The following is a 25,076-nucleotide window of genomic DNA, read 5'->3' on the forward strand; positions in this document are numbered from 1 at the left end:
CTCGATTGGTCCATGGAAGAGGGCCCGCCGCCTTGGGAGCGCGCCGACCAATCAGAAGGAGGGGTGGCTGAGCCGGGGGCGCGTCGCTTCCGGCGGTTTCCTCAGCTTCTGCGCGGGGAGCACGGGAGCGTGGGAGTTTTGCGCTGGCCTCCGCCTCCTTTGTCGCGTCTCGGCTGGGCGTGGCTTCGTGCCGCTGGCCCGGCGGGGCGAGCCTGTCAGCGCTGGGGCTGCCGAGCGGGTCCCTGGCGAGGCTGTTTTGGAGGAAGATGCCGTCGCCTCAGATTCTCAAAGGAGCCTGAGGGTTTCGAGGAACCTGAGGGGGCGTGGAAAGGCCTGGCAGCCGCAGCGGAGGTTCGAGGGACTAGTCTCTCCCCTCGAAGTGTCCCCCATCGTGGGGACTTGAAGGAGGACCCCTTGGCTTCCCCACATGGCGTCCACGCTCAGCACGTCAGATGAGCAGGTGAATTCTGTCGCTGTTTGCCCACGGGTGCCCTGACCTCCTCGCCACAGGGTCGGACGCGCGGGTCCTGACTCTGCCTCCTCAGGTAGCCCTTTCCCCGAGCTGCCTTCGTTCCTAGGCTCACCAACTTCCTCATTTCGGCATCACCAGATGGGGAGGAGAGCCCTTGTCAAGGGGTAACGGTTTCTCCAAGTGTCTTGCTGGAATGCTTCTCCCAATGGCAGCTTGCTAGGCTCCACACCTGTTGGACAATGACGATAAAGCCCAGGTGATTTTTAACCACACCAAAAGCGCCATGGGGTTGTAGGAACAGATCTTGAAGGGATGGGAGGAGCTGAGGAAGACAGACAAGACTGCAAAGGATGTAGGAAACTCCTGAAAACTATCTCAGGATTCTCACTGGACTGGCCAGTCTTTTTTTCTTTTTCCCTCTTTCTCCTCCTCCCTTACCTAAAGATTTCTCTCCTCAAGAATTGTTCACTCAAATTTTCAGGAAAGGCTACATTCTCACGGTGTACACTCTAGATTCTCACGCTTCTGTTTCAAAATTTATGTCCCCCCCCCCTACTTGTAGAATCCCTCGCTGAAGAATGTTTTACACCAAGCCTTTTCTTTTATTCTTTATTTTATATTGGTTTTTCGAAACAGGGTTTCTCCGTGTAGTTTTGGTGCCTGTCCTGGATCTCGAGCTGTAGACCAGGCTGGCCTCGAACTCAGAGATCCTCCTGACTCTGCCTCCCGACCGGCTCTCCTTTTCTTTTTGATATGTGAAGGGGTTTAGCTCTTTTCAGCCTTCATAGATTAGCACTCGAACTGTCCTGCTAGCTTCTTTACTAACAGAGCTCTCCTATTCCAGGGACCACAGCTGTTTGAAGATCTGGATGTGTATTTTTCTCAAGAGGAATGTGTGAGTCTGCCTCCTGCCCAGAAGACCAACAGCAGAGAAGCCCCACTGGAGTGTTTTGAGGATTTGGACTTGATAGGTAAGACAGTTCTGCATTATGGAACTTTCATCAGTTCTAGGATGAGAATTTTATGACTTGTCCACATTGGTGGTGAAGTGGGACCTGTGTGTGAGATTCGTGTGTGTGTGTGTGTGTGTGTGTGTGTGTGTGTGTGTGTGTATGTATATATGGATTTATATGGCTATGGCAAGAATTTGGATGACAACAAGTTTCAAAGTCTGCAGTGATTTTTTTTTCTTAGCGTGAGCGCTAGCGCACTTGCATGTGTGTGTGAGAGTGTGAAGGCCAGAGGTTGATGTCAGGTGTTCTCAATCACTCTCCACTCTATTTACTGAAGTCTGACTAGCCAGCTTGCTTTGGGATCCCCTATCTCCACATCCTGAGTGCTGGGATAACAGGTGGGCTACAACATCTACCTGGCTTTTATTGGGTGCTGGGGATTCAAACTCCTGTCTTTAGTTTACACAGCAAACATTTTATCTGCTAAGCCATCTCCGGAGCTTTGAAGTGAGTTCTTAAAAGAAACCCAGTCTACAATGGTGACCTTGGTTTCACATACTATGGACCAATACCTTGTAATCTGTTGAAATAATTGTTAGAATCAAAGTAGTTTTACTTGAAAAACTTCATTAGTATAGATTATTGTCATTTGCTAAAGATTGGGAACTGATTTTCTCTTGAGGTATTCTGACTTTCCCACTCAAGGAATATGGATGCAGTATCCCTATGCCTGAACAGACATGTCTTGTCTAGGGTTGGGTACCTAAACTGTTTTTCATAATTCATGGGCTTATATTTTCTACTTCTGTTATGTTCATGTTCTTTTCCACCTTCTCTTGAACATGTTTATTTATATATTTATGTTTATAGTTATAAATGTATTATAGTATAAATAAATATATAGTATATTTGTAATAGCTCTTTTGCTACTTTCTTTGCTGATTTTATTATTCATTTGGTTTCAATCTTGAAACAGGGTCTCTATGTAGCCCTGGCTGTTCTGGAACTCCCTATATAGTCCAGGCTGGCCTTGAACGCACAGAGAGCTACCATCTCTGCCTCCAAGTATTAGGATTAAAGGCATGTGGACATGCTAATTATAATCATCTGTATCATTTCTGGATCTATTTCTATTGATTGATTTTTCTCCTTGTTATGAGTTGTGTGTTCCTTTTCCTTACATGCCTGGCAAAGTTTGACTGGATTTTTAGACATTGATTATTTTATATATTTGTCTTGTATCTTTTAAAGATTTATTTTACTTTTGTGTATATGAATATTTTGCTTTCATGTATGTCTGTGCACCATGTGTATGCCTGGTGCCTGGGGACATCAGAAGAGGGTGTTGGGTTCCATGGAACTGAAATTACAGACTGTTGTGAGCTGCCATGTGACTGGGAATTGAACCCAGATCCTTTGGAAGAGCAGCCAGTGCTCTTAACAACTGAGCCATCTCTCCAGCCCCTACAGATGTGATTTAAAAAAGAAAGAAAACCTTCAACTTGCAATTCGTTGAATCTGCAACTATAACCTATGGGTATTTTGTGATGGCTGTATTAGGGAAACTATTTAAAAGGAATTCTTTATCTGGGTTTAGGTTTTGTTAGCCCTCCTTGAGATAAGACAGTCACTGTCAGCGGTCTGTGCACAGCAGCTTTATCATGATCATTCTTACTTGAAGGACGAAATCTTAGAGACCCTCTAGGATATAGAACTTTTTAATAATTTTATGCTTATTAAAATAGGTGCTTATTAAAATAGTTTTCTTTTCCACTATGTCTAATCTCCATTCCAGTTTTGACTACTCAACTCCTATTTGAGATAATGAAAAATTCCTAAAACCTAAATAGACTAAACAGAAAAAGTACATTTCTAGGCACTGCCTACCAAGATTGTCCTCAGTACCCATCTCACCAAACCCTGTCTTAGAGTCATCCTCTGCTCCTTCTCTTTGCAGATTGACCTAGAACCTTGCAGTCCATCCAAACGGATAGACTTTTGATTTGGGGAAGCCAGGAGAGCCTGCTGGCTCCTGATTTTGTGTATTATTAGTGTCTGGGTAATACGCTAATCCATTTTCAGTTTCTGGTGTGCCGCGTAACTACTTTAACTTGTTCTTTCTCTAGTATCACTTAAAGGGTGGTGTCTGTGTTTTCCTTTTATCACCAGGAGGGGAAGACAAGACTGAACCCAGTCAGCAGTTAAGCCTAGAGTCTATGGAACTTGAAGAGCTGTCCCTGGACACGCACTCCACTGCAGCACCCCTCGTGCATTCCTCCGAAAAGTCTGAGGATGACGTTGGAACACATGAAAGGAAAATGTCAGGCGGAACTTTGACTTGCAAGACCAAAGTTATAAGCCTCTTGGTCACCATTGAAAACCAAACCCCATTAGTAGAATTATCTCAATGTTTAGGAGTCAGAACACTTTCTGATATTATTGAAGTTCCCTGGGAAGAAGCCAAAAATGTGTACAAGTGTCCTGACTGTGACCAAAGCTTCAGTGATAACACATACCTTGTTCTGCATCAGAAAATTCATTCACGAGAGAAAAGGTACAAATGTAGTACCTGTGAGAAGACCTTCAGTCACAGAACTAACCTGAGGACACATAAGAGAATCCACACTGGGGAGAAGCCTTACAAGTGTACCAAGTGTGCTGCCAGCTTCCGGCAGCAGTCACACCTGTCCCGACACATGAATAGCCATATGAAGGAGAAACCATATACATGTAATGTATGTGGGAAAGGTTTTATGTGGCTTCCAGGATTGGCAGAACATCAGAAGAGTCATGCTGATAAAAAGTCTTATGAATGTGCTGACCGTGATCAACATTATTGTCAGGAAACAAATCTGGCTTTGCCTGAAAAAACAGGCTCATCAGACACCCCATTCCAGCACGCTCAGTGTGTGAAGAGCTTAGAGCAGCCCTCATACCCTGCTCTCGCTGAGAAGGACCATAAGGAGGACTCTAAGAACTGCAGTATTGACGATGAAGACTTTTTTTCATTCTCCAGATTCAAACCTTTACAATGTCTTGATTGTGACATGACCTTTCCTTGTTTCTCAGAGCTTGTTTCTCATCAAACCATTCATGACATGGAAAAACCTCATAAGTGTAAAACATGTGCAAAAACTTTTGCTTTAGAATCAGAACTTGCATCCCATGAGAAGAACCACATAAAGGAAGAACCTTTCAAATGTACGGTGTGTGGGAAGAGCTTTAGAGTGAATATGCATCTCATCACTCATAAACGAACCCATAGGAGAAACACCAAGTAAATATAAGCTTTTGCTACTGTGTGGGCTTTTCAGTATCTTTATGATGGGAAACACTTTATGTGTGGGGCACTATGCTAAGCAAGCACTTTACACACATTCCATGGAATGAAGGCAGTATTATTTATTACATCTGATTTAGAACTGAGGAGACATAGTTACACAAATGGCATGTGAAGCCAGGATTTAAACTCAGTTACTGATCAAATTCCATTTATATGAGCCAGAGAAACATAAAACTTGTAAAATTCAGTTTTTGACTGCTGGGTGGTGGCTCATGCCTTTAATCCCAGCACTTAGGCAGCAGAAACAGGATCTCTGTTAGGTAGAGGCCAGCCTGGTCTACATAGTGAGTTCCAGGACAGCCAAAGCTACATAGTGGGACTCATTCTCAAAAAAACAAAACACAAAATAATTCAGTTTTTGTTAAAATGAAGTTATTGCTACAATTTTTTTTAAAAAAAAAATTGGTTCCTAAGAATTTTAGGAAGAGGAAATTTTATTTATTTATTTTTTTGCCAGTTCTGTATATGTAGTATCTAGGAAAGTGAAATGTTTTTATATTTGCTTTTATACTTTTCTTGTTAAAACTATTTCAGTGTAATGTTTATGTGGAATATTTTGTTTTAAATGTGAATTTCTAGTTTAGGACTCCATATAAAGTTACCAAATGGGCCGGGCGATGGTGGCGCACGCCTTTAATCCCAGCACTCGGGAGGCAGAGCCAGGTGGATCTCTGTGAGTTCGAGGCCAGCCTGGACTACCAAGTGAGTCCCAGGAAAGGCGCAAAACTACACAGAGAAACCCTGTCTCGAAAAACAAAAAAAAAACAAAACAAAAAAAAAAAAAGTTACCAAATGGGCCAACTTTGTTTTTTTTTTTTTTTTTTAAGTGTGTGTGTGGGTTCTTGCTGTGTAGCCCAGGCTGGCCTCAGCATCATTATTTTCCTGTTTCCATCTCCCAGGTGCTAGGTTTACTGGTATGTGCCACTGTATCCAGCTAGTTAACAACTGGTCGACAGTATTTATGGATTTCCCATTTTCAGACCTGATGGCAGGGGCAGGTCCTGACATTCTCTAGCAGTTAGACTTTGGTGGGGTATACTTGTTCCTCCCTAAGGGGATTTGCTTTTAGATTTCCACTGAAGCACACTCCTGGCTGGTTATATAGTTAGAACTACTTTTTAGAGAGCATGCTAAATAGTGTGGGTATATTATTTTGTATAACCTTCAAACAGATCTGAGAGAAGGGATTATCCATGTTTTATAAATAAACTGAAGCTTTCAGAGGGTAAAGTCAATACTTCATTAAGCACACAAAACATCACACTGTGATGAGGTTGATATCTAAACTCAAGGGTTCTGTAATTCCTGATGTCATGCATTTTGTGACACTCCACTATCTGTTGGTATTTGTGCCACAAGTTTAGGAGACAATGACACTGGACAGGGAGGGGAATGACAGTCATCATGGAGGCTGCCCTGGGACTTACTACCTGAAGCCTAGTATGTCCTTATTTTTATCCAAAACTTCATTTCATTACTCTTAAAAAAGCAACAGAAGACTCTCTATTGAATTTCTTGTCACTATATCAAATCAGAGATTTTTTTTTTTCCATTTTGAGACAGGGTTTTACTGTGTTGCTCTGGCTGTCCAGGAACTCACACTGTAGACCAGGCTGGCCTCAAACTCAGAGATCTGCCTCTGCCTCCTGAGTGCTGGAATTAAAGGTGTATGCAACCACAAACTGGCTAGAGATTTTTTTTTTTTATTATAACATTTCCTGTCCATCTCCAAAGAAAAAATACATATAGGATTATTGAATTTTGAACCAAAATAATTGATAACAAATATGCCTTTAGGTACTGGTATTACAGATAAATATTGGAACAAAATATTGTCATTGTTCTACACTATATGACAACCAAAGAATGTTGTAAGTATACATTCTTATAGAACTACACTTTACAACAAAAGTATACCTATCAGTAAAACTATCTATATGGTCTTTTGGCTAGTATGCAAGTATGATTTCATTTTATCTAAATAGACTGTAAAAAATATAATATTTACTAAAACGGAATTACTGCTAGGAAATTTCATGCACAAAATATAAAGCCCTCTTGAGGATCAGTGGCTAAAATGTAGTACCTTCTACAGAAGAGCAGGATGAGAATTTTATGTACAAAAAAAATGCCAGCCGTGCAACTAAGCTCTTAATATTTACTAGAGACGGGATGATCACTGTTGCTCAGTGAGAAAAACTTAAGTCAACAGCCTTGCCTCATCTGTCATCCCTTTCCTGGAGAGCACTATTTCAACTTACCCACAGTTGAGACTGTGTGGCCTGTATGTCAAGGTTAGACTTGGCTGTTTCTCCACATTTAGGCTATAAAGCATCATTGTGTCAGGATTTGGAGCCTCACATTTAAAATGGCCTTCTGGTCTCTTCAGCCCTTGGTCAAAGATGCTTTGAATTGTACGGAAAGGTAGTCTCAAGTCTTTAGCTAACTCTAGGATATAACGGTGGTTGATAACAGCAACAAGAGCATTAGTTTCCTACTCTTTCTTCTCAGATGGGGAACTGGTATGCCCTCATCCGCTCTCGTATTTGAGTGAAGACTGAAGAGTTACAGGATGGGGAATGGAATTGGGGAAAAAAGGTCCTTACTAATAGGGTTGGTACAGAAAGGTATTGGAAGGTACCTGGACAAAATGTGGTAATATAACAAATGGAAGTTGTCAGACACACACCCTTTTTTTTTTTTCCTTCTAAGAAAATACAAAAGGTGAGTTTTATGCTGCACATCTTAACATGGAAACCCACATTTCTAGTTAGAGCTCTATTCACAATTTATCTCTCAGTGTTTGTAGTTTTCTGCATTCTCCAGATTTTGAAAGATTACCCACAAAAGATTAGAAAAAAGGCATTTTTACAAAAATCATTACTATATGTGAGAGTAATTAAATGGCCTGTGGTGAAATATTATTAGTGACTGGTTTGCAGAAAAAAGGAAAAAAACGAATGTTAGTTACTGTGAAATAGGCATATTTTTAGTTATTTTTTTATTGTGTACTTGTTCCTAAAACATTAGTAGTATGCCATTCTCAAGCTGCTCTGCCCCTAAGGAGTTGAAGGAAGAACTCTGTGTGCCACTGGTATTTGGGCTATTTTTATGATAATGGCTTTTTCATCCTCCTAATTATATTGCCAACTAGAGTAGATTCCAAAAGATTGGTTGCTCTTAACCCAGGATATTAGCAAGTCATGTTAGGTGCTAATTACAATTATTGGGTACAGTTAATAAAGGGACAAGAAAATGGAATGTAAGAGTCTATTGCTATGAATGGTTAGCTAACTACATATTGTAGGAGGGATGTTGACTCTGTGAAGTGTGGAAACTTGGTACTGAAAACATGAACTCAAACTTCATGGGTTTTGTTGATGCTACGATGAAAATGTGACTAAAACAGTTCTTTAACATAACTTGGAACTTGGGGATACCAAGTTCTGTTAAACTGTCATCATTGATGACAACAACATTTCCCAGTGGAATTTAGATGCTAGTGTTTGCACTTTGTATTTAGGTGATGTTAGATTTTGTTGTTGAAGGAGTTGAACTCAAAATATTTTGTCTAGAATTGTGCTGCTACAAATACCAATCTGTTCATATGTCCCTGTAATCCTGAAGACAGCTGGTCCAGTAACCCAGGCAGTTAAATGGCCTTTTTGTCTTTGATGCCTAAAGTTCCATAAAATTAAGTAGTAGTGTTCTGGTGACTGTAATGTAAGATGCCAAACAATCTGAAAAGATACATTTTGCTTTAAATAATCTCTAATTTATTGTATATGTATTCAAAGGGAGGTGTAGGTTATATAGCTTTTTTAAAAAATAACCTATTTTGAATGTTGCAGGGATCTCATTAGGAAACTGCTTTTGCTTTATTTGTTTAAAAGGTAAATTATGTTTAAGTGTGTATATTTAACTGTTTTAGTCTTGTATATTACAAGAACTATTTATGTGATATAAAAATAACTATTACCTATCTTTCCAAGGCTAACTACAGGTGTTTTGTCCCTTTGAATTGAGATCCTTGTCTGCAAGAACTGTCTAGGGAGAAAGGGAATACAACATATTCATTTATATAAACTTATGAATATTCTACTATGTGTAGTTATTTTGATGCCTAGTTAATAGGTTTTCTGTGTGTACTTCTGTTTAACATTTCAGCTTACTGTTTTACTGTTTTTGATGAATTCTCCTTGGTCTTAGCTCTAGATTGAAGTTTCTCAATTGTGATTGTGCATATCTGATGTGCAATTTATCATCCAATAAATGTTATTTTTATGATGATGGCAAGACTGTGAACTTTTAAAATGTATTCTTCAGTGATTTTAGGTTGCAGTAAAGTTAAGGCTAATTCGAAAAGGCTAATTGGATAGTAGTTTAGAGAATGTGAATGAATTACCTTACCCACTTGATAAAGGAAACAACATGCCTTGTTCACTGGAATTCAGTGTAAGGTTCCAGCATTATTTTAAGACAGCACTAGATGTCTACCTACCTTCCAGTCTTCAGTAGCAGTATAGGACATTAGTATCTCTAGCTCCACCGGGTAGCAGTTGTCTAAACAGACCCAGCTGGGAAGGAATATGGTAAGTGGTTTTCCCTTTTGGTTTCCCGTGGCCTTGAAGTGATCCTAGGCTGGCTAAGCAGCTACCAGTAGTACAGGTTGGAACTGATGCTTACCAGATGCTATTTGCCTCACCAGGCGGGCAGGAAGCTGGAAGCTGAGGTCACTTCCAGTGTCCACTTCCCATCTGTGTTTTGCACACTGCTCTGGCTTTTGGGGCTAGGTATATAGCGGTGGAGTTTGCTAAGGCATTGTCTGCCCTGTGGCCACCCAGCAACTCTAGGGTCTCAGCAGAAACTGGGCTATGGACAGAGATGTTCCCTGAGGTTATTCCGGGCTAAGTCTGAGTGCGTCTGTGCAAGGGTAGTGCGTTGAAGCTATAAAGACCTCATCTCCATGCTGCGATGGAGGCAAGGACCATGTTGGACCAGAGGAAGCAGCTTTGTCCCCTCAGCTTCTTGCTTGCTCTGGGTAGAGCATTTTCTCTGGAACCTACGTCAGCAGCTTGCTTTTGCTACGTCTGCTGCTTGATTGACTTTGAGATTGTTTTTGTTATGTTGCCCAGACTAACCTTTACCTCATGTCCTCAAGCTGTCCTGATCCTCCCACATACCCCTCTAGAATAGCTGAACTGGAAGCACAGCTAGTTCCTTGGAGCATTGTACTATCTAATGTGCTTCTGGTTAGTCACAGTGTGTACTTGGCTCACCTTGAGTAAATGGTTTCCCCTGAATGATTTTAGTCACATGTATGATGGCACTGACTTATCTGATGTCAGTCCAGGTTTCTCCTCTCTGTGGCACTCAAGTCCAGTAGTCAAGTACCTGAGATATCCTCCTTTGAACATTTTTGATAATGTCCAAATACCTGTCCAAAACTGCGCATGCATTTAGCCTCTGCCTCCAGCACATGGTACGCCATCCACACAATTGCACCTCCTCTTCCTCCCCTCCCACTGTGGTTCCAATGTTTGTCTCCCAAAATTCATATGCTATAATCCTAGCTCCAAGAGGATAGTATTAGAAGGTGGGGAACTTTGGAAGGTAATTAGGTCATGAATGTGGAACCCGTATTTAGTTCTGAAGTTTAGAAACTTCAGAGCACTAGCCAGCACTTTCCACCTTAGAGGAGCCTTCAAGAGGTAGTGCACGCCTTTAATCCCAGCACTTGGGAGGCAGAGACAGGCAGATCTGAGTTCAAGGCCAGCCTGATTTATAAAGTGAGTTCCAGGACAGCCAGAGATACACAGAGAAACCCTGTCTTGGTGTGGGGGGGGGGGCACGATCTATAAAATGGCCCTTTCCAGATATGGGGTCTGCCAGCACACTAGTCTTGTACTTCCCAGCATCTAGCAATGTGAAAAACATCTCTGTTGTTTATAAGCTGCTCCAACTCCTCATCCATTCTGTCATGAATTTCTATGAATGATACCTCAAAAACATTTCTCAATCCTGTTGGGGAAGTAACTCAGTGATAGAGTGCTTATTTAGTATATGGGAGGCTCTGTGGTGGGTCCTAGCATTACAAAGCAAAAACTAAACCAAAGAAACCCCCCCAAATATTTCCCAAACCTGTTTCTCTACATCTCCTTACCTTTATCCAACAGTAACTAAATCTATTCAGTGAACTTTATCCATTAGTTAACTAAAATATAGTCTGGTAACATCTGATTATGCCACCATTCAACTTGACACTTTCCACTGACATTCTGTTGTCTTTAGGATAACATCTAAGGTTTTCAATACAACCATTCCTGTCATTCCTTGACGCCCCTGCTGTCTAGCTACATGTAGATTTCCAGTTCAGTATACCAATTTCTTCCTTGAATATTGTACATATATCTCTTTCAGGGGAGGAGAGGTTGGGCAGTGCTGGAGATTGACCTTAGGGCCTCATACATTGCTAGGCAAGCATTCTCAGTTCAGGCACTATTTATAGAAAAATATGTCACGAAAGGGAAGTTAGTCTCACAGAATTGAGTATAAGTTTCATAGGATACGGGAAACAAAAACAAGGGGCCATCAAGATAGCTTTGGTATGTCAGGGTGCTTGCTGTGAAAGCCTTAAGATTAAGACCTAAGTTTGATTCCCATAATTCATATAACGGGGAAGGGGGAGAACCAGTCCCACAAAGTTGTCATCTGACTCCCACATGCACAAAACACAGAGTCACGGAGGCAGGAAGATCTGAAGCTCAAGATCATCCTCAGCTACACAAGACCCTGCACCAAGACCCAGAGAGTGGAAATGAAGGATGAGCAGGTGCAAGGCTGCTCCTTTTGGAGGCGTACTTCAGGACAAGCCTGTGTCTTCACAAACATGCTTGTGTCCTCATACATCCCAACTATCCCTGGTAAAGGCTTATGGGTAACTTTCACGTTAGGATATTCTTCTTGGCTGCCCTGAGTTGTAGGTGCTACAACTGGCCCTGGATCAGCTGGCTGTGGGGCCTGTGGTAGAGACTTAACTGTGAAGTTGTTTCATCTTTTCTGAGTTATACTTCATATAATAAAATTCATCCTTTAAAGTACACAATTAAGGTTTTTTTTTTTATATTCACAAGGTTGTGTAACAACAGCCCCCAAAAGAAACAGCAGCAGTCACCCCATACTCTACCTTCACCATAGCCTTTGGCAATCACTAATCTATTTTTGTCTTTTGTTATGTGCCTAACTAGACATTCCACATACATGAAATCATACATGTACGAGCTTTGACACTTGGTCTCTGTCACTGAGCCTGTTTGTAGGTGCACACATGGTGTAGCATATCGGTATTTCCTTTCTTAAGGTTGAATAATACTCCGCCCCCCCCCCAGACGGGCCACATGTTGTCTCTTCATTCTACGTATGTTCTCTCTTGGGGTACTTACCCTGTAAATCTCTTATGTGATGATACAGCTTGGAAGAGTCAAGCTGCAAGTGGCATTGTTCAGTACAGACCTAAATCAGAAAAGCCACCCAAAATCTGTTCTCTAGACATTGCTCAAACCCAGAATACCTCAGTCAACTCCACTGATGTGCTTCTCAGAGGCCATCTTCTGTACTTCAGAATTTCAGCAGCCTCACTGAGAACACTACCCAATACTTTTGATCCCCAAATTGACAGTACAGTTGATTTAAAAACTGCCAGGCACAGTGGCACACACCTTCAATGGGCTTATGAGTTAGAGAAGAATCAGGAGTTCAGAATCATCCTAGGCTACATAATTCAAAGCTAGCCTGGTTTATGTGAGAGTGTATAAAAATCTGTGACAGTTTGAATGAGAATGGCCCCCAGACCCTCATCTATTTGAATGTTTGCTTTCCAGTTGCTTGGCTGTCTAGAAGGATTAGGAGAGGTGGCCTTGTGGAGAAGGGTGTCACTGGGAGTGAGTGGGCTTTGAGGTTTCTCTCCCTCTGTCCCTGTCTCTCTGCCTGCTGCCTTTGGATTAGATGTAAACTCAGCTTCTGCTCCAGGCCATGCTTGCCTGCCACCATGCTTCCACCATGCTGGAAATGGACTCAACCTCTGAAACTCTACACAAGCCCCCCATTAAATGCTTTCTTTTATAAATTGCATTAGTCATGGCAATAGAACAGTCACTAAGATAGAAACCCCAGAAAAAATAATAATAATGTTTTGTTGTCAGATACTCAAGAGGCTGAGGCAGGTCTGCTTGAGCCCAAGAGTTTGGGGTCAGCCTAGGCAACACAGAGAGACCCCATCTCAAAACATCAAGCCATACTAACCAAAGACCCAATAAACTAAAGAAACAAACTATAACTCAGACCTATCCTAATTGGCTGGCTGGCTATGAGATGTGAGCTAGAGTATTTGAATTCTGAACATTGTGGTTTTCTTCTCCCTAAAATAGCAACAATAGAAAAATAATCTCCAAGTTTCCTGAATTAAATGAGTTCAATCCCCATGACTGAGGAAAAAAATGTCTTGTATGCCAAGTACTTACCAACATCTGTTGCTTATGAAGTAAGCAATACCATCTTTATTTCAGTGGGAACATGTTTATTCCAAAGCCGAAACAGCAAAACTATTTCAATAGATACTTAAATTTCCCTTAGGAACTGTGAACCACACATGGTTGGTACAGGGAAGTCTGAGGAACTGGTATAAATTGTGTTCCAAGGATCCTAAACTTAATTCACAGGAATGTCAGGCTGTTTTACTGGCTGGCAATTAGGAAATTGAGAATTTGGTCCCTTGGATTTTGGCAAGTGACAGCTGTTTCCATTACAGATGTGTCCCAGCATTCCATTGGTTAAGACAGAAGAATTACAGATTTGAGGCTATCCTGGGTTACACAGGAGTTTGTATCAGCCCCCACTGCAAAAGCAACAACAACTGTACGAGAGTGTATTACAAGCTGGGCACTGGTAGGGCACACCTTTGATCCCAGCACTCTGGAGGCAGAGGTAGATGGATCACTGAGTTCAAGGCCAGCCTGGTCTACAGAGTAAGACATGTCCTCCTAGGACATCCAGGGATACATAGAGAAACCCTGTCTCGAAAAAACAAAACAAACAACAGTGTATTACAAAAGAATGGGAGAAACTGTTTGCAAGTCATACATCTGACAAGGACATCATTCCAGAATATTTAAAGAATTCTTACAACTCGGCAACAAAAATGGCAAAGAATCCATTTTAAAAGGGTCAGAGAGAGTTATGGTGGCTCACACCTGTAACCCCAGGACTCAAGACTGAGGCAAGAGGATTGCTGCAAATTCAAGGCAAGTCCAGCTGCCCTAGCAAACAGAGAAGACTGTCTCAAAAACAACAAAAATAAAAGGGGTTCGGAAACAGAGGCAGCATTTTCTCAAATGCATGGCTGGCCTGAGCTACATAGTGAGTTATAGGCCAGCCATGGCTATACAGCAAGACCCTGTCTCAAAACACCATGGGGGAGGGAAGTTTTGAAGAGCCATTTCTTCAAAACAAATATACATACAATAAACAAACACACCATTAGTCATTAGGGAAGAGAAAATCAGGATCATGACACACCACTTCACATTGACTGGGGTAACAATAATCAAAAGACAAATTCCAGGAACACTGGACATGGTGACACATGACTGTAATCTTGACCTTGGGAAGTGGAGAGAGGAGGATCAAAGAGTTCAAGATCATCCTCATGTAGGATTGTGAGTTCTTTGCCAGCCATGAGACCCTGTCTCAAAAAAACAAGATCAGTAACAAAAAGACAATAATAAACTATGTTGAAGGTATGGAGAAACGAACCCTGGTACATTGTTGGTTGAAATGTAAACTGTGGTGTATCCACTTTGGAAAACAATTTGGTGTTTCCTAGAAAAGTTGAACAGAAAATTATCACATGGCCTAGCAATTCAACCTTTAGGCATGTACCCAAGAGGAATGAAATAAAAACTTAAATATTAATGTTCATAGCAGCATTATTCTATTTACAATAGCCAAAGTGCAATTACACAATGTTCACCAATCAGTGGATGAACTGAATGTCCTTCATACAATGCAACACTACTAGGAAATAAGAGGAATAAAGTCCTGACACGTGATACAATGTGTATGGACTCTACAATACTATGCTCTAGAGGCACAGGGTGTGACAGGAACAAGGAATGATTGCTGATGTTTAGAGTACTTTCTCTGTGATGCTGACAATGTCCTAAAATGACACTGTGACGACAGTGCACAGCTTTGACCACTGAACTGTACACTATAAATGCACAAGTCTTCTGGTATGTGCAATACTTCAATGAAGCATTAAAAAGGAAGCATTTTAGTTTTAGGAACAGAGGGAAATTTTTCCAGTCTATTGAACTGTGAGGAGTCATTGCCAATTGTACTGAGAGGGACAGTTGTATTCTGGGATTGGTTTACACCTTATCTGCTGTAGATGGGAAAATGCTCTTTAGATGTATAGACCTCCACTATTGTCAATGCTTCCTTTCTCCTTGGGTCTTCCTGGGGGTAACTCAGGGATCAAACACTGAAAGCAGGAGTCACCCCTAACCTGACACCAGTATGTTCTAGGCTGGACCCAGAAATGTGGCAGAACCAATGGGATGCCTAGGAGCAAGAGTGGCGTGTGATTCAGGAGGGCCAGAGTTAGACAAGGTTAGGCAAGATGGAGAGTCAAAGAATGTACTTTGAGGATGAAGGGGCCATGAGTCCAAGAAGGCAGGAGGCTGCTATTGGAAAAGTCAAGGAAACAGATCCACCTCTCAGAGTCTCTGAAAGGTGATTTGGGCTGAGTGAAGCTGACTTCAGACTTCAACTTGCAGCAGTGTAGGAGAGGTTTGTGTTAGGCCACCAAGTTAGCATCATTGTTACAGCACCTACAGAAAACAGATGCAGACATGACCAAGACAGAACAGGGAAGGGTATGTGTGTTTGGCGGTGGTGCTGTTGCGGTGAGAACTATAACGGCTCCAGCCAGGAACTGTATGTGGGCTAGGGCAGAGGTAAGGGCAGGCTGAATATTGAAGATAAAGGCCGTGACTTGGTACTGATGTTTTTAGAAGAATGGCCACACTCTACTATTTGTACACAAGTAATACATCTTATCTGCCTGAACGGGGAAAGAGGACGGCTTGCCTAGGGTGATACTGATTGGGTTCTACATCCTACTTTGAGAAAACAAGAGTTTGGCATAGGATGGTGTCTCAGGCCCAGTTCTGAAACTCTTAACTTTTTTTTTTTTTTTACTTTTTTTTTTCTTTTTCTTTTTCATTTATTTATTTATTATGTATACAGTGTTCTGTCTGCATGTATGCCTGCTGGCCAGAAGAGGGTGCCAGATCTCATTACAGATGGCTGTGAGCCACCATGTGGTTGCTGGGAATTGAACTCAGGACCTTTGGAAGAGCAGCTAGTGCCCTTAACCAGTGAGCCATCTCTCCAGCCCCAACTCTTAACATTTTATATAAATATAGTGTTCTGTCATTTTAAAAAATGCTCTGGAGGTACTTATCATAAATTAGCCTATTTCAGTAATTTTTCTGGAGTCACTGAGTTTTGTAACCATCACCATAATCTAACTGTGAACACTGAAAATGCCAGTCACAGTCTTAAAGCTAATGGCTTATTTGAGAAAGAACAGGCAGAAGTTCCCTGTCCACCAGAACAGAAGAGCAGGAGCTACTTCTCCCGGTGGCTTTTCCTTATATTTTGGGCTGGAGTTGCAACATCTTTTGTAAATCAAAAGAACTTTGATATAAAAGGATCCTTCGAATACAACTTTTTAAATAAAAGTGCCATCTACCACCCAGTGGTAGTGGTGCAAGCCTTTAATCCCAGCACTTGGGAAGCAGAGGCAGAGAGATCTCTGAGTTCGAGGCCAGCCTGGTCTACAGAGTGAGTTCCAGGACAGCCAGGGCTATGTAGAGAAACCCTGTCTCAAAAATAAATAAAAATTAATTAAAAACCACCAACACTAACAATAAAAAGTTAGTTGCAGAAAGACTATTAGTGGACTTCCCAGTGGATGTTTTCTTGGAATTCTGGTGAACTCCTCAAGTGTGCACATGAAAACAATTGTATTTTATAAGACAAAGCAACAAGGAGAATTTAATTAAGGATTAATTAATTAACTAAAACCACTTGTGGCTCATCCTCATTCTGTTCGTGTGACTCATCCTAGTCCTCAGTAACCAGTCCCCACTGCAGTGACTGCAGTTCTCTTCCCGGGCCCCATCAGTATTCACCCATCACTCCCCACGGGTCAAGAAGACACTCCGGGACTTACATGCAAGTAAGGGAGAGACAAGAGGCCCTTCCCTGGGACTAAAGCACCTAGTATCTGTTTAGTCCCCGTGGTGGAGCCTGTGGTGCTGGTGCAGATTGGAGCTTTGGCGAAAGCTTTTCCCACACAGGCTGCACTGGTAGGGTTTCTCCCCAGTGTGGATTCTCTGGTGCAGTTTCAGAGTTGACTGCCTCCCAAAGCGGTTTCCGCACTCCCCACAGATGTAGGGCCTCTCTCCCGTGTGTACTCTCTTATGCCGTTTCAGTTCTGAATTCCAGGTGAAGCTCTTCCCACAGTCATCACATTTATAGGGTTTCTTGGCTGAGCGGGCTGCCTGGTGACTAAGACATTGCAGAAGGCTGCCCAGGCTTCTTCTGCCTCCTTTACTTTTCTTTAATTCTCTCAGTGGATGACCTCTGAGGGGGTTGCTGATATATTCCAGTTCTCTGCAATGTCTCTGGTAGTGAGCAAATGCCTTCTGAGCATATGGGGGTCTGGCCTGCCTCTGTGACAATCGGGGTTCACTCATGTTCACCCCTCTTGGCTCAGGGCTGTGCAGACTACCCCCTTTAGGTCTCCCGGGTGACACTGCATGTGTCTCTGCTCCTTTTGCCCTCTCCTGTTGTGGGTTTTCCTTCTCACTTCTCATCCTGGAGGCCTCTATAATTAGAAATAATTTGCTTCATTTTCTGTACTTAGAAGAAAGAGCTTCAGCAAAAGAAGTATGAAGTATGTTGTGAGCTTTGTCAGGGTAGACAGCCTGTGTGTGAAGTATGTTGTGAGCTTTGTCAGGGTAGACAGCCTCTGTGTGAAGTATGTTGTGAGTTTTGTCAGGGCAGACAGCCTCTGTGTGAAGTACGTTGTGAGCTTTGTCAGACTCCTCTGGACCCAGAAACAAGGGGCTCCTCACCCTTGACATTGGTGAGTTAGGATCTCTGAGGGTTAGGCCTGGAAATCTGCACAGTTAACTAGTTCCTGAGAGTGTCTCTAATTTATAGTAATGTTAGGAACCAAATTATCCTTCTGTCCTTCCCATTTCTAGGAAAAGATATAGGAAAACAGGAATAGCAAGGGAAAAACAAGCAAACAAAGAACAAAAGACATCAGAATGAAGTCTTGACAATGAAGAAGGAAGACAGCTGACATGACAGCATCTACTGTATTGCCTAGATTGACTTCAAATTCTAGGACCTATGTGACCCTCCGAGAAGTTGGGACCATAGACATGTACCACTGCGCCTGGCTGAAGGTTAAAATTCCAATACTTAAAATAATTATTTGAGCCGGGCGGCGGTGGCGCACGCCTTTAATCCCAGCACTCGGGAGGCAGAGCCAGGCGGATCTCTGCGAGTTCGAGGCCAGCCTGGGCTACCAAGTGAGTTCCAGGAAAGGCGCAAAGCTACACAGAGAAACCCTGTCTCGAAAAACCAAAAAAAAAAAAAAATAATAATAATTATTTGAATAAATATCCTTCCCTCACGTGGACAAAGATTAACAGCTTCCTTCACTTCAAAAGAATGATAAATCCAGTGACTGTGGTGTTTTTCTCAGCATGATGTTGACAGCCTAGGTGTTTAGAAACTGGACTATAGAATAGATATGGATCCTAGTGAAAGAAACTGTCCACCTTCTGGCAGGACTGAGGATCAAGATGGATATGAGCTAAAATGGACCAGGGAAACTGGAGAATCAGCCATAGCACTATCAAGCAAGACCTTGAAATGGAAATGTTGTTTTCATGAACTGCATGGCACCCACCAGGCATGGCACCCACCAGGCAGATGTGATTGTCAAGTGTTTGAAACAGAGCTAATGTGACTGAGGAACTGAATTTTGAATTTTAATTCATTTAAAATTTAATATGGAGTTCAAATAGTTATTGCCAAATGATTTTCATCAAGGTTTTGTTTTGCTCATTTTTTGAGAGAGGATCTCATATCCCAGGCTGGTCTCAAACTTATTATATAACTGATGATACATATATGATCTTAAGCTCCTGATCTTCTGCCTCCACCTCCCAAGTGCTGAGATTACAGGCCTGTATCACCATGCCTGGCTTCATCAAGGTTCTTAAGAAAAGTTCAATGAGAAAGGAGTCATTTTTCAGTAAATGACCCTGGCTTCAAAGAATGAAGTTAGATTCCAGTCTGATTGAATGCCTACCCCTACATTTATGTGTTGACAATCTCCAGCGTAGTAGTAGTGGGGGGTGACTGGGCCATAAAGATGGAGTCCTCATCAATGGAATTAGTGCCCTTGTCAAGCAGACGGAAGAAACTTGTTTCATGTTTCTCTTTTCAGTCACATGGGGACACATGGCAGGCGCTATCAGTCCTCCTTAGTCACTGTAGCTGCTGGTACCAACTGTGGACTTGTGTGTGTGTGTGTGTGTGTGTGTGTGTGTGTTGGAATGTGTGAGAACGGGGCAGGTGTGTGTGTGTGTGTGTGTGTGTGTGTGTGTGTGTGTGTGCCTGCCTGCCTTTGTAAGGCAGAAGTGAAGAGACAGAAGATATCAAGTGTCTTGTTCTATCACTCTCTGCCTCAGTCTCTTGAGACAGGGCCCCTCACTCACCCTGGGGCTAGATCCTTCTGTCTCCCCCCCCCAAGGCACTGGCAGTACAGGAGCATACAACCAGGCCTGCTTTTCTTTTAGGGGGCACTGGGGATGTGAACTCAGCAAAGACTCTTACCCACTAAGTCAACTCCCCAGCTGACCTTGGACTTAACTTTTGAAACTGTTAACAATAAATATGTTATTTATTGTCCAGCCTAAGGGACTTTGTTATAGTAACCTTGGTAACATATACTAAATGTCATGTACAAAAAACTAACTCAAAATGAACCAAGGTTCTAAACACAAGAGCTAAACGTAACTCTTCAAAGAGAACGTATCTGTGAATCTGAATCATTTGATTGGGCAATGGTATTTTAGCTATGCCACCAAAAGCCCAAGCAAAAAAAAATATTAGAGACTATCAATGAATCATTTGATTGGGCAATGGTATTTTAGCTATGCCACCAAAAGCCCAAGCAAAGAAAAGTATTAGAGACTATCGACGGGAAAAACATTTGGGCTGGTGAGATGGGTAAAGGCAGCTGTGGCCAAGCCTGATGACTGGAGTGTGACTCCCGGGACCCACGGTGGAAGGAGAGACCCGAGTCTCCAAAGTTTCTTCTGACTCCCACATGCATACAATATACATAAAATAAGTAAAAATGGAGTAACAACTTTACAAAACATTTGTGCTTTATGGCACACCATCAAAAACTGTAAGGATAATTCACAGAATGGGAAAGAAAACATTCATGAATTATCATCTGTGAGGTCTAGGATCCAGAACACTTATTTTAACTCTTAAACCTCAACAATAAAAATACAAATACCCCAAATTAAAAATGGGCAAAGTATAGGACTAGAATTTTTCTATAAGCTGGGAGTGATGGCAGAGAACTACCATCACAGGATTTAGGAGGTGAAGAATGGAGAATCAGGAGTTCAAGTTCAGCCTCAGCTAAGTAGTGGTTTTGAAACCAGCCTAGGCTACATGATACCCCAGAATTAACAAAAGACAAGATATACAATTTTCTTTTAAAAACGTCATATTTATTTTGAGTGTGTGTTGGGGGTGGCTACTTGTATGACCGAGTATGTGTGGTGGTCTGAGGACAGCTTGCAGGAGTGACTTTCTCCTTCTGTCATGTGGGTCAAGCCTGGTGACAAGTGCCTTTCCCCACTGGGCCATCTCACTGGCCAAGATATATAATTTAATAAACATATGAAATAATGCTAGACATCATAACTCATTAAGGAAATAACAATCAAAACCTCAGGGGATAGTCCATCATCATAATAAAACAACTGGGCACAGCGCTAGCAAGGACGTGGGCAAGCACCCTCACACTTAGCACCCTCACACTTGGTTGATAGGAGCCTCAAACGGTGCAGCCACTTGGCAAACTAATCCAGTAGTTCTTCCAAAACAAACAAGCAAAAACCCAAACAGGCTGGGCATGGTCATGCACGCCTTTAATCCCAGCATTTGGAAAGTAGAGGCAGGTGGATCTCTGTGAGTTCAAGGCTAGCCTGGTCTACATGAGTTCCAGACCAGTCTGGGCTGCATAGTGAGACTCTGTCTCAAAAAAAAAATCAGTTGTCATAATTTTAAAAGGTGGGATCTGTCCAGGAAAATGACTTGGTAAGTAAAGGCACTTGCTACTCAAGGCCAGAGACCTGAGTTTGACCTCCACAACCCAAACAAGGGTAGAAAGAAAGAAATAACTCCACAAAGTTGTCCTTTGACCTCCACATGTGCACTGTGGTACACAGGCCCCTACACACACACACACAAACACACACACACACACACATATACACACACACACACACACACACACACACACACACACAATAAATTTTTAAAAGGTGGTCGTATGCAACATGCTTGCAGAACCATGAGATGCTATGATGGAAATAAAGAGTTGAGGAGAGGGCCCAAGGATACAGAGTGTTTACCTGTCAATTTGGGGACTGGTTCCTGGTAGACGGGATATTTCCCCCCATGATGGGGACTCAGCTGGTCATGAGATCCTTCCCAGGAAGGCCCTTCCAGAGAGTTCTCTTGAATATCTCTGCTCGCAGTTTGAGGTTCAGAGTCTGGAAGTTCTTGTTCTACAAGCTGAGCTCCTGTTTTCTCCAGGAGCACCTTTTGCCCTCGCATGCACACGGTCACCTAGGAAAAGGGGTATCCATTAAGTCTCCATTCCTTGACAGACTGGAAGCAACATGCCACTCACTGCTAAAGAGTGATCCCTTTACCCTGAGAAGTCCTGGCAACGACCTGGAGTTCAAGTTCAGCATTTATAGACACCACCAAGACTTTCAAAGGAGGTGAAGGGAGGACATGCAGAATGAGAGGGTGGGAGTGCTTCACACAGCCTGGGGCCAGGGTCCTCAGAGGAGAGCTGGCTAAACTATCAGGACCAGCGATGACAATGGCCCCTCCCCCTGCCATGCCCACCCTACACCCCAACCCTCTCTACTTCTGCTGGAGATAGGCCCGCTGGGAACAGAAAGGAGTCTGAGAAGGGGCCATTGGAAAACAATGCAACTTGGTAGGTTTTTCTGCTAAAGAGGCCCAAGGTACTCAGATCTACGAAGACAAACCCACTGTTCTCTCACAGTGCCGTTTTCCAAAGCACATCTGACTTGCTTCCTTCAGGGGCTCCAGCTGGGGTCTGACTTAGGGAATAGGAGGGCGTGGGGCAGCAACCCCGGGGAACCGAGCAGAGACGTCCCCATCAAAGACAATGTGGCAGACCCTTCACTGGAACAAAGTCCATGGAACTTCACCCAAAATTAGTTTCCTGTCGAACAGACTAGACCTGTTAGCTAAGAATTCTGATTGTAGCAAAACTTCAAGACGAATGGGTCAGGGAAGATCTGACAGCAGATTCCAGAACCTTAAAACTCCTCTTCTAAGGCCATGAGATCTATGAAGGAATATCTTAGTCTTCTACCTCCTCAATGGGTGCCAGTGGCTGGGTTTTCTGAAACCCTGTTACAACTTTTTTTTAGGGGGCAGAGGGGTTCCTGGAGGCTGGAAACAACTTTTGAAGCCATCCATTCCTCTGGAATCTTTAACTAGCTAGGGAGCACGAGACAAAACACTACCTCAAAAGACAACAAAGAAATCCTGGGACCCACAAAAAAAGGACCCTCCTTACCCACTGCTTTGGTTTTTTGGATGCTTTGTGCAAATCTTCCACCAGCGTCACAATCTCCTTGCTGCTCATTGGATATCGATGCCTGACCTGCGCCTGGATCTCTGGAGGTAGGATGACCAGAAACTGCTCCATCACTAGGAGCTCCAGAATCTGCTCCTTCGTGTGTAGTTCAGGCTGCAGCCACTGTCTACAGAGCTGTCGAAGGCAGGAGAGCGCTTCCTGGGGTCCAGACACTTCTTGATAACAGAAGTGTCTGAAGCTCTGGCGGGAAAGCTCAGGATCAGCGCAGGCTTTTTGCTCAGGGGGCCCACGTTTCTCTTCCAGCTTCATTATTATGTGTCTTTCTTGCTTGTCAGAATCCTCAGTGTGGGTACTCAAAGTTATCTCCATTTTAGCTGCCATTTTGGGGGCTCTCGGGAAACAATGTCACTCTAATCATAAATTGATCAAGTCTTCTGGGTCATTGCTCTGGAGAAATCTCTGAAGGCTAGAAAAATGGTAGGAACGAAGCCCCTCTGGGAGGTTAGGGATGGAAGGACCGCAATGACATAGCTTTCTCATTTGCTAGCCTTTATGCCTGGCTCTTAAGACAAGATAGTTCCTGGCAGTGGGAAGAGTTGGTCAGTTTATAAGGAGAGAAGTCATAATATTCCAAATGGGCACTGGAGGGAATATTTTATTTTGGTATCTGGCGAAACGCACGACACGATCTAACAGGCTGATAGAGGAATCCCCAGGAAAGTTCAAGCTGTCTTGTGGATAGCTCGTACCAACTCTCCAGCATCCTGCAGACTCCGAGTCCAAGTACCTCTGAGAGCAAAAGCGCAGTCAAGCGAGGCCACAGCGCGCCAGGGGTAGCGAGTGCAGCTCCGCGGCCCAGCCAGCTCGGTCTGGAGAAGCTGCAGCAAGGGGGCGCGCAGCTCTACCGCAGTGCTGGGAGTCAGCTCCAGTAGCCACCTGCGACGATCTGGAGCAGCTCAGAACCCAGCCCCGCCAGCGGGCTACCCGCCTCTCCAGAGACGGGAGACGGGAACCCCAAGAGCACGGGCTGGGGGCGGGGCCGGAGCCGGGCCGCGGAGACGCCCACTGGCTGAGAGAGCTACGGGAAGGCCCACCTCTCCTCTACGGGATTGGGCCTCTGGAACAGTGTCAATTGTTTATTGGATACTTGATTCATCAATCAGTCGCAGTGCCTCCCGGGAGTCGTAGTCCAGTGGCTAGTCCAGGAGCATGCGCAATGTTCTGTCTAGTGCCCAGACAGTTGACTTTATCACTTGGTTGGTTGGGGGAATTTGGGGGAGCAGAAGGTCGAGGGGCTCGAGTGAGTCCTCCGCCCGCTTGTTCGCGATGTGGAGGGCTTCAGGTCAGGCCTCACAATGGCCGGGAGACCCTCCCTCTTAGGACCGGTCTGTGAGAAGATGGGAAGCTGGATCCAGGCATTGAACGAACACACCTTGAAACCATCACTGCAGAGTAGGGCTTGATTGACTTCTCGGACCTCACCTCTAGGGTTTTTCCTACTCTCTTGGTCTAACTCTCGCACTGACTCAGCGAATGCTTAAACAAAGTAGTCTGCCCATTGCAGGCTGACAACCTGACACCATCTACAATATGCAAGGGCATTGATCGTCTCCACAATCAATGAATCAATAATTTAGTGATGAACGGAACATAAGGGATCAAGGGGAGTCATTAAACCAGGAGAGCATCTATTACACTTTCTTCAGTTCCACAGGTACAGGATATGACCGAAGGTGTACGGCAAATACAATTTAATTCTATTATTGAAGATCAACATTATCTTTTTCACAAACTTCTTTATATGCTTGAAGACATTAGACTTTCTCCCCATATATTAACAACTTAACCTTTTCAAAATGCATTTCTTCTATGATTTTTTGCCTTTCTCCCACAGCTTTTATTTTAAATTTATTTTTTATGTGTATGGGTGTTTTGCCTGCATGTATGTCTGTTAACATCTGGTGCGCATGAAACCTAGAAGAGAAGGTTGGAGTCCCCTGAAACTGGAGTTATAGATGGTTGTGAGCTGCCACATGGGTACTGGGGATCAAATCCAGGTGTCCTTGGATTTTCTTTTACTCTAGCCCCATGTTGGAACCCCAAAATGTTGTTGGTTGTTTTTTTACTCTTAGCTCTTTAGGCTCTTTGCGGGGCCTGCCAACCAGCTCCCAAATAAATCACACACGGAGGCTTATTCTTAATTATAAATGCCTGGCCTTAGCTTGGCTTGTTTCTAGCCAGCTTTTTTTTTTCTTTTTTTCTTTTTTT

The 25,076-nt window shown here is 43.1% G+C and overlaps 2 protein-coding genes across 3 annotated transcripts; one reads left to right on the forward strand and one right to left on the reverse strand.

Annotated features, from left to right (window-relative positions):
• The first annotated feature begins 163 nt into the window (after nucleotides 1-163).
• Znf597 (zinc finger protein 597) lies at nucleotides 164-4,727 on the forward strand. The gene is made up of 3 exons (XM_028894811.2): nucleotides 164-460; nucleotides 1,317-1,443; nucleotides 3,595-4,727. The coding sequence occupies exons 1-3, from the start codon at nucleotides 428-430 to the stop codon at nucleotides 4,704-4,706; spliced, it is 1,272 nt and encodes a 423-aa protein (XP_028750644.1). The 5' UTR covers nucleotides 164-427; the 3' UTR covers nucleotides 4,707-4,727.
• On the reverse strand, nucleotides 476-23,866 carry Znf174 (zinc finger protein 174). 2 transcript variants are annotated; one of them, XM_028894815.2, is made up of 3 exons: nucleotides 22,788-23,865; nucleotides 21,577-21,793; nucleotides 476-701 (listed from the first exon to the last, which is right to left on the reverse strand). In XM_028894815.2, the coding sequence occupies exons 1-3, from the start codon at nucleotides 23,187-23,189 to the stop codon at nucleotides 604-606; spliced, it is 717 nt and encodes a 238-aa protein (XP_028750648.1). In that variant the 5' UTR covers nucleotides 23,190-23,865; the 3' UTR covers nucleotides 476-603. The 2 variants fall into 2 exon arrangements, with proteins under 2 accessions (XP_028750648.1, XP_028750647.1); XM_028894814.2 differs by lacking the exon at nucleotides 476-701 and adding an exon at nucleotides 16,737-17,723 and having other exon boundaries at nucleotides 22,788-23,866.
• Nucleotides 23,867-25,076: the final 1,210 nt, after the last annotated feature.

This window comes from Peromyscus leucopus, chromosome 8b (genome assembly GCF_004664715.2).
Source record: "Peromyscus leucopus breed LL Stock chromosome 8b, UCI_PerLeu_2.1, whole genome shotgun sequence".
Classification (NCBI taxonomy): domain Eukaryota; kingdom Metazoa; phylum Chordata; class Mammalia; order Rodentia; family Cricetidae; genus Peromyscus; species Peromyscus leucopus.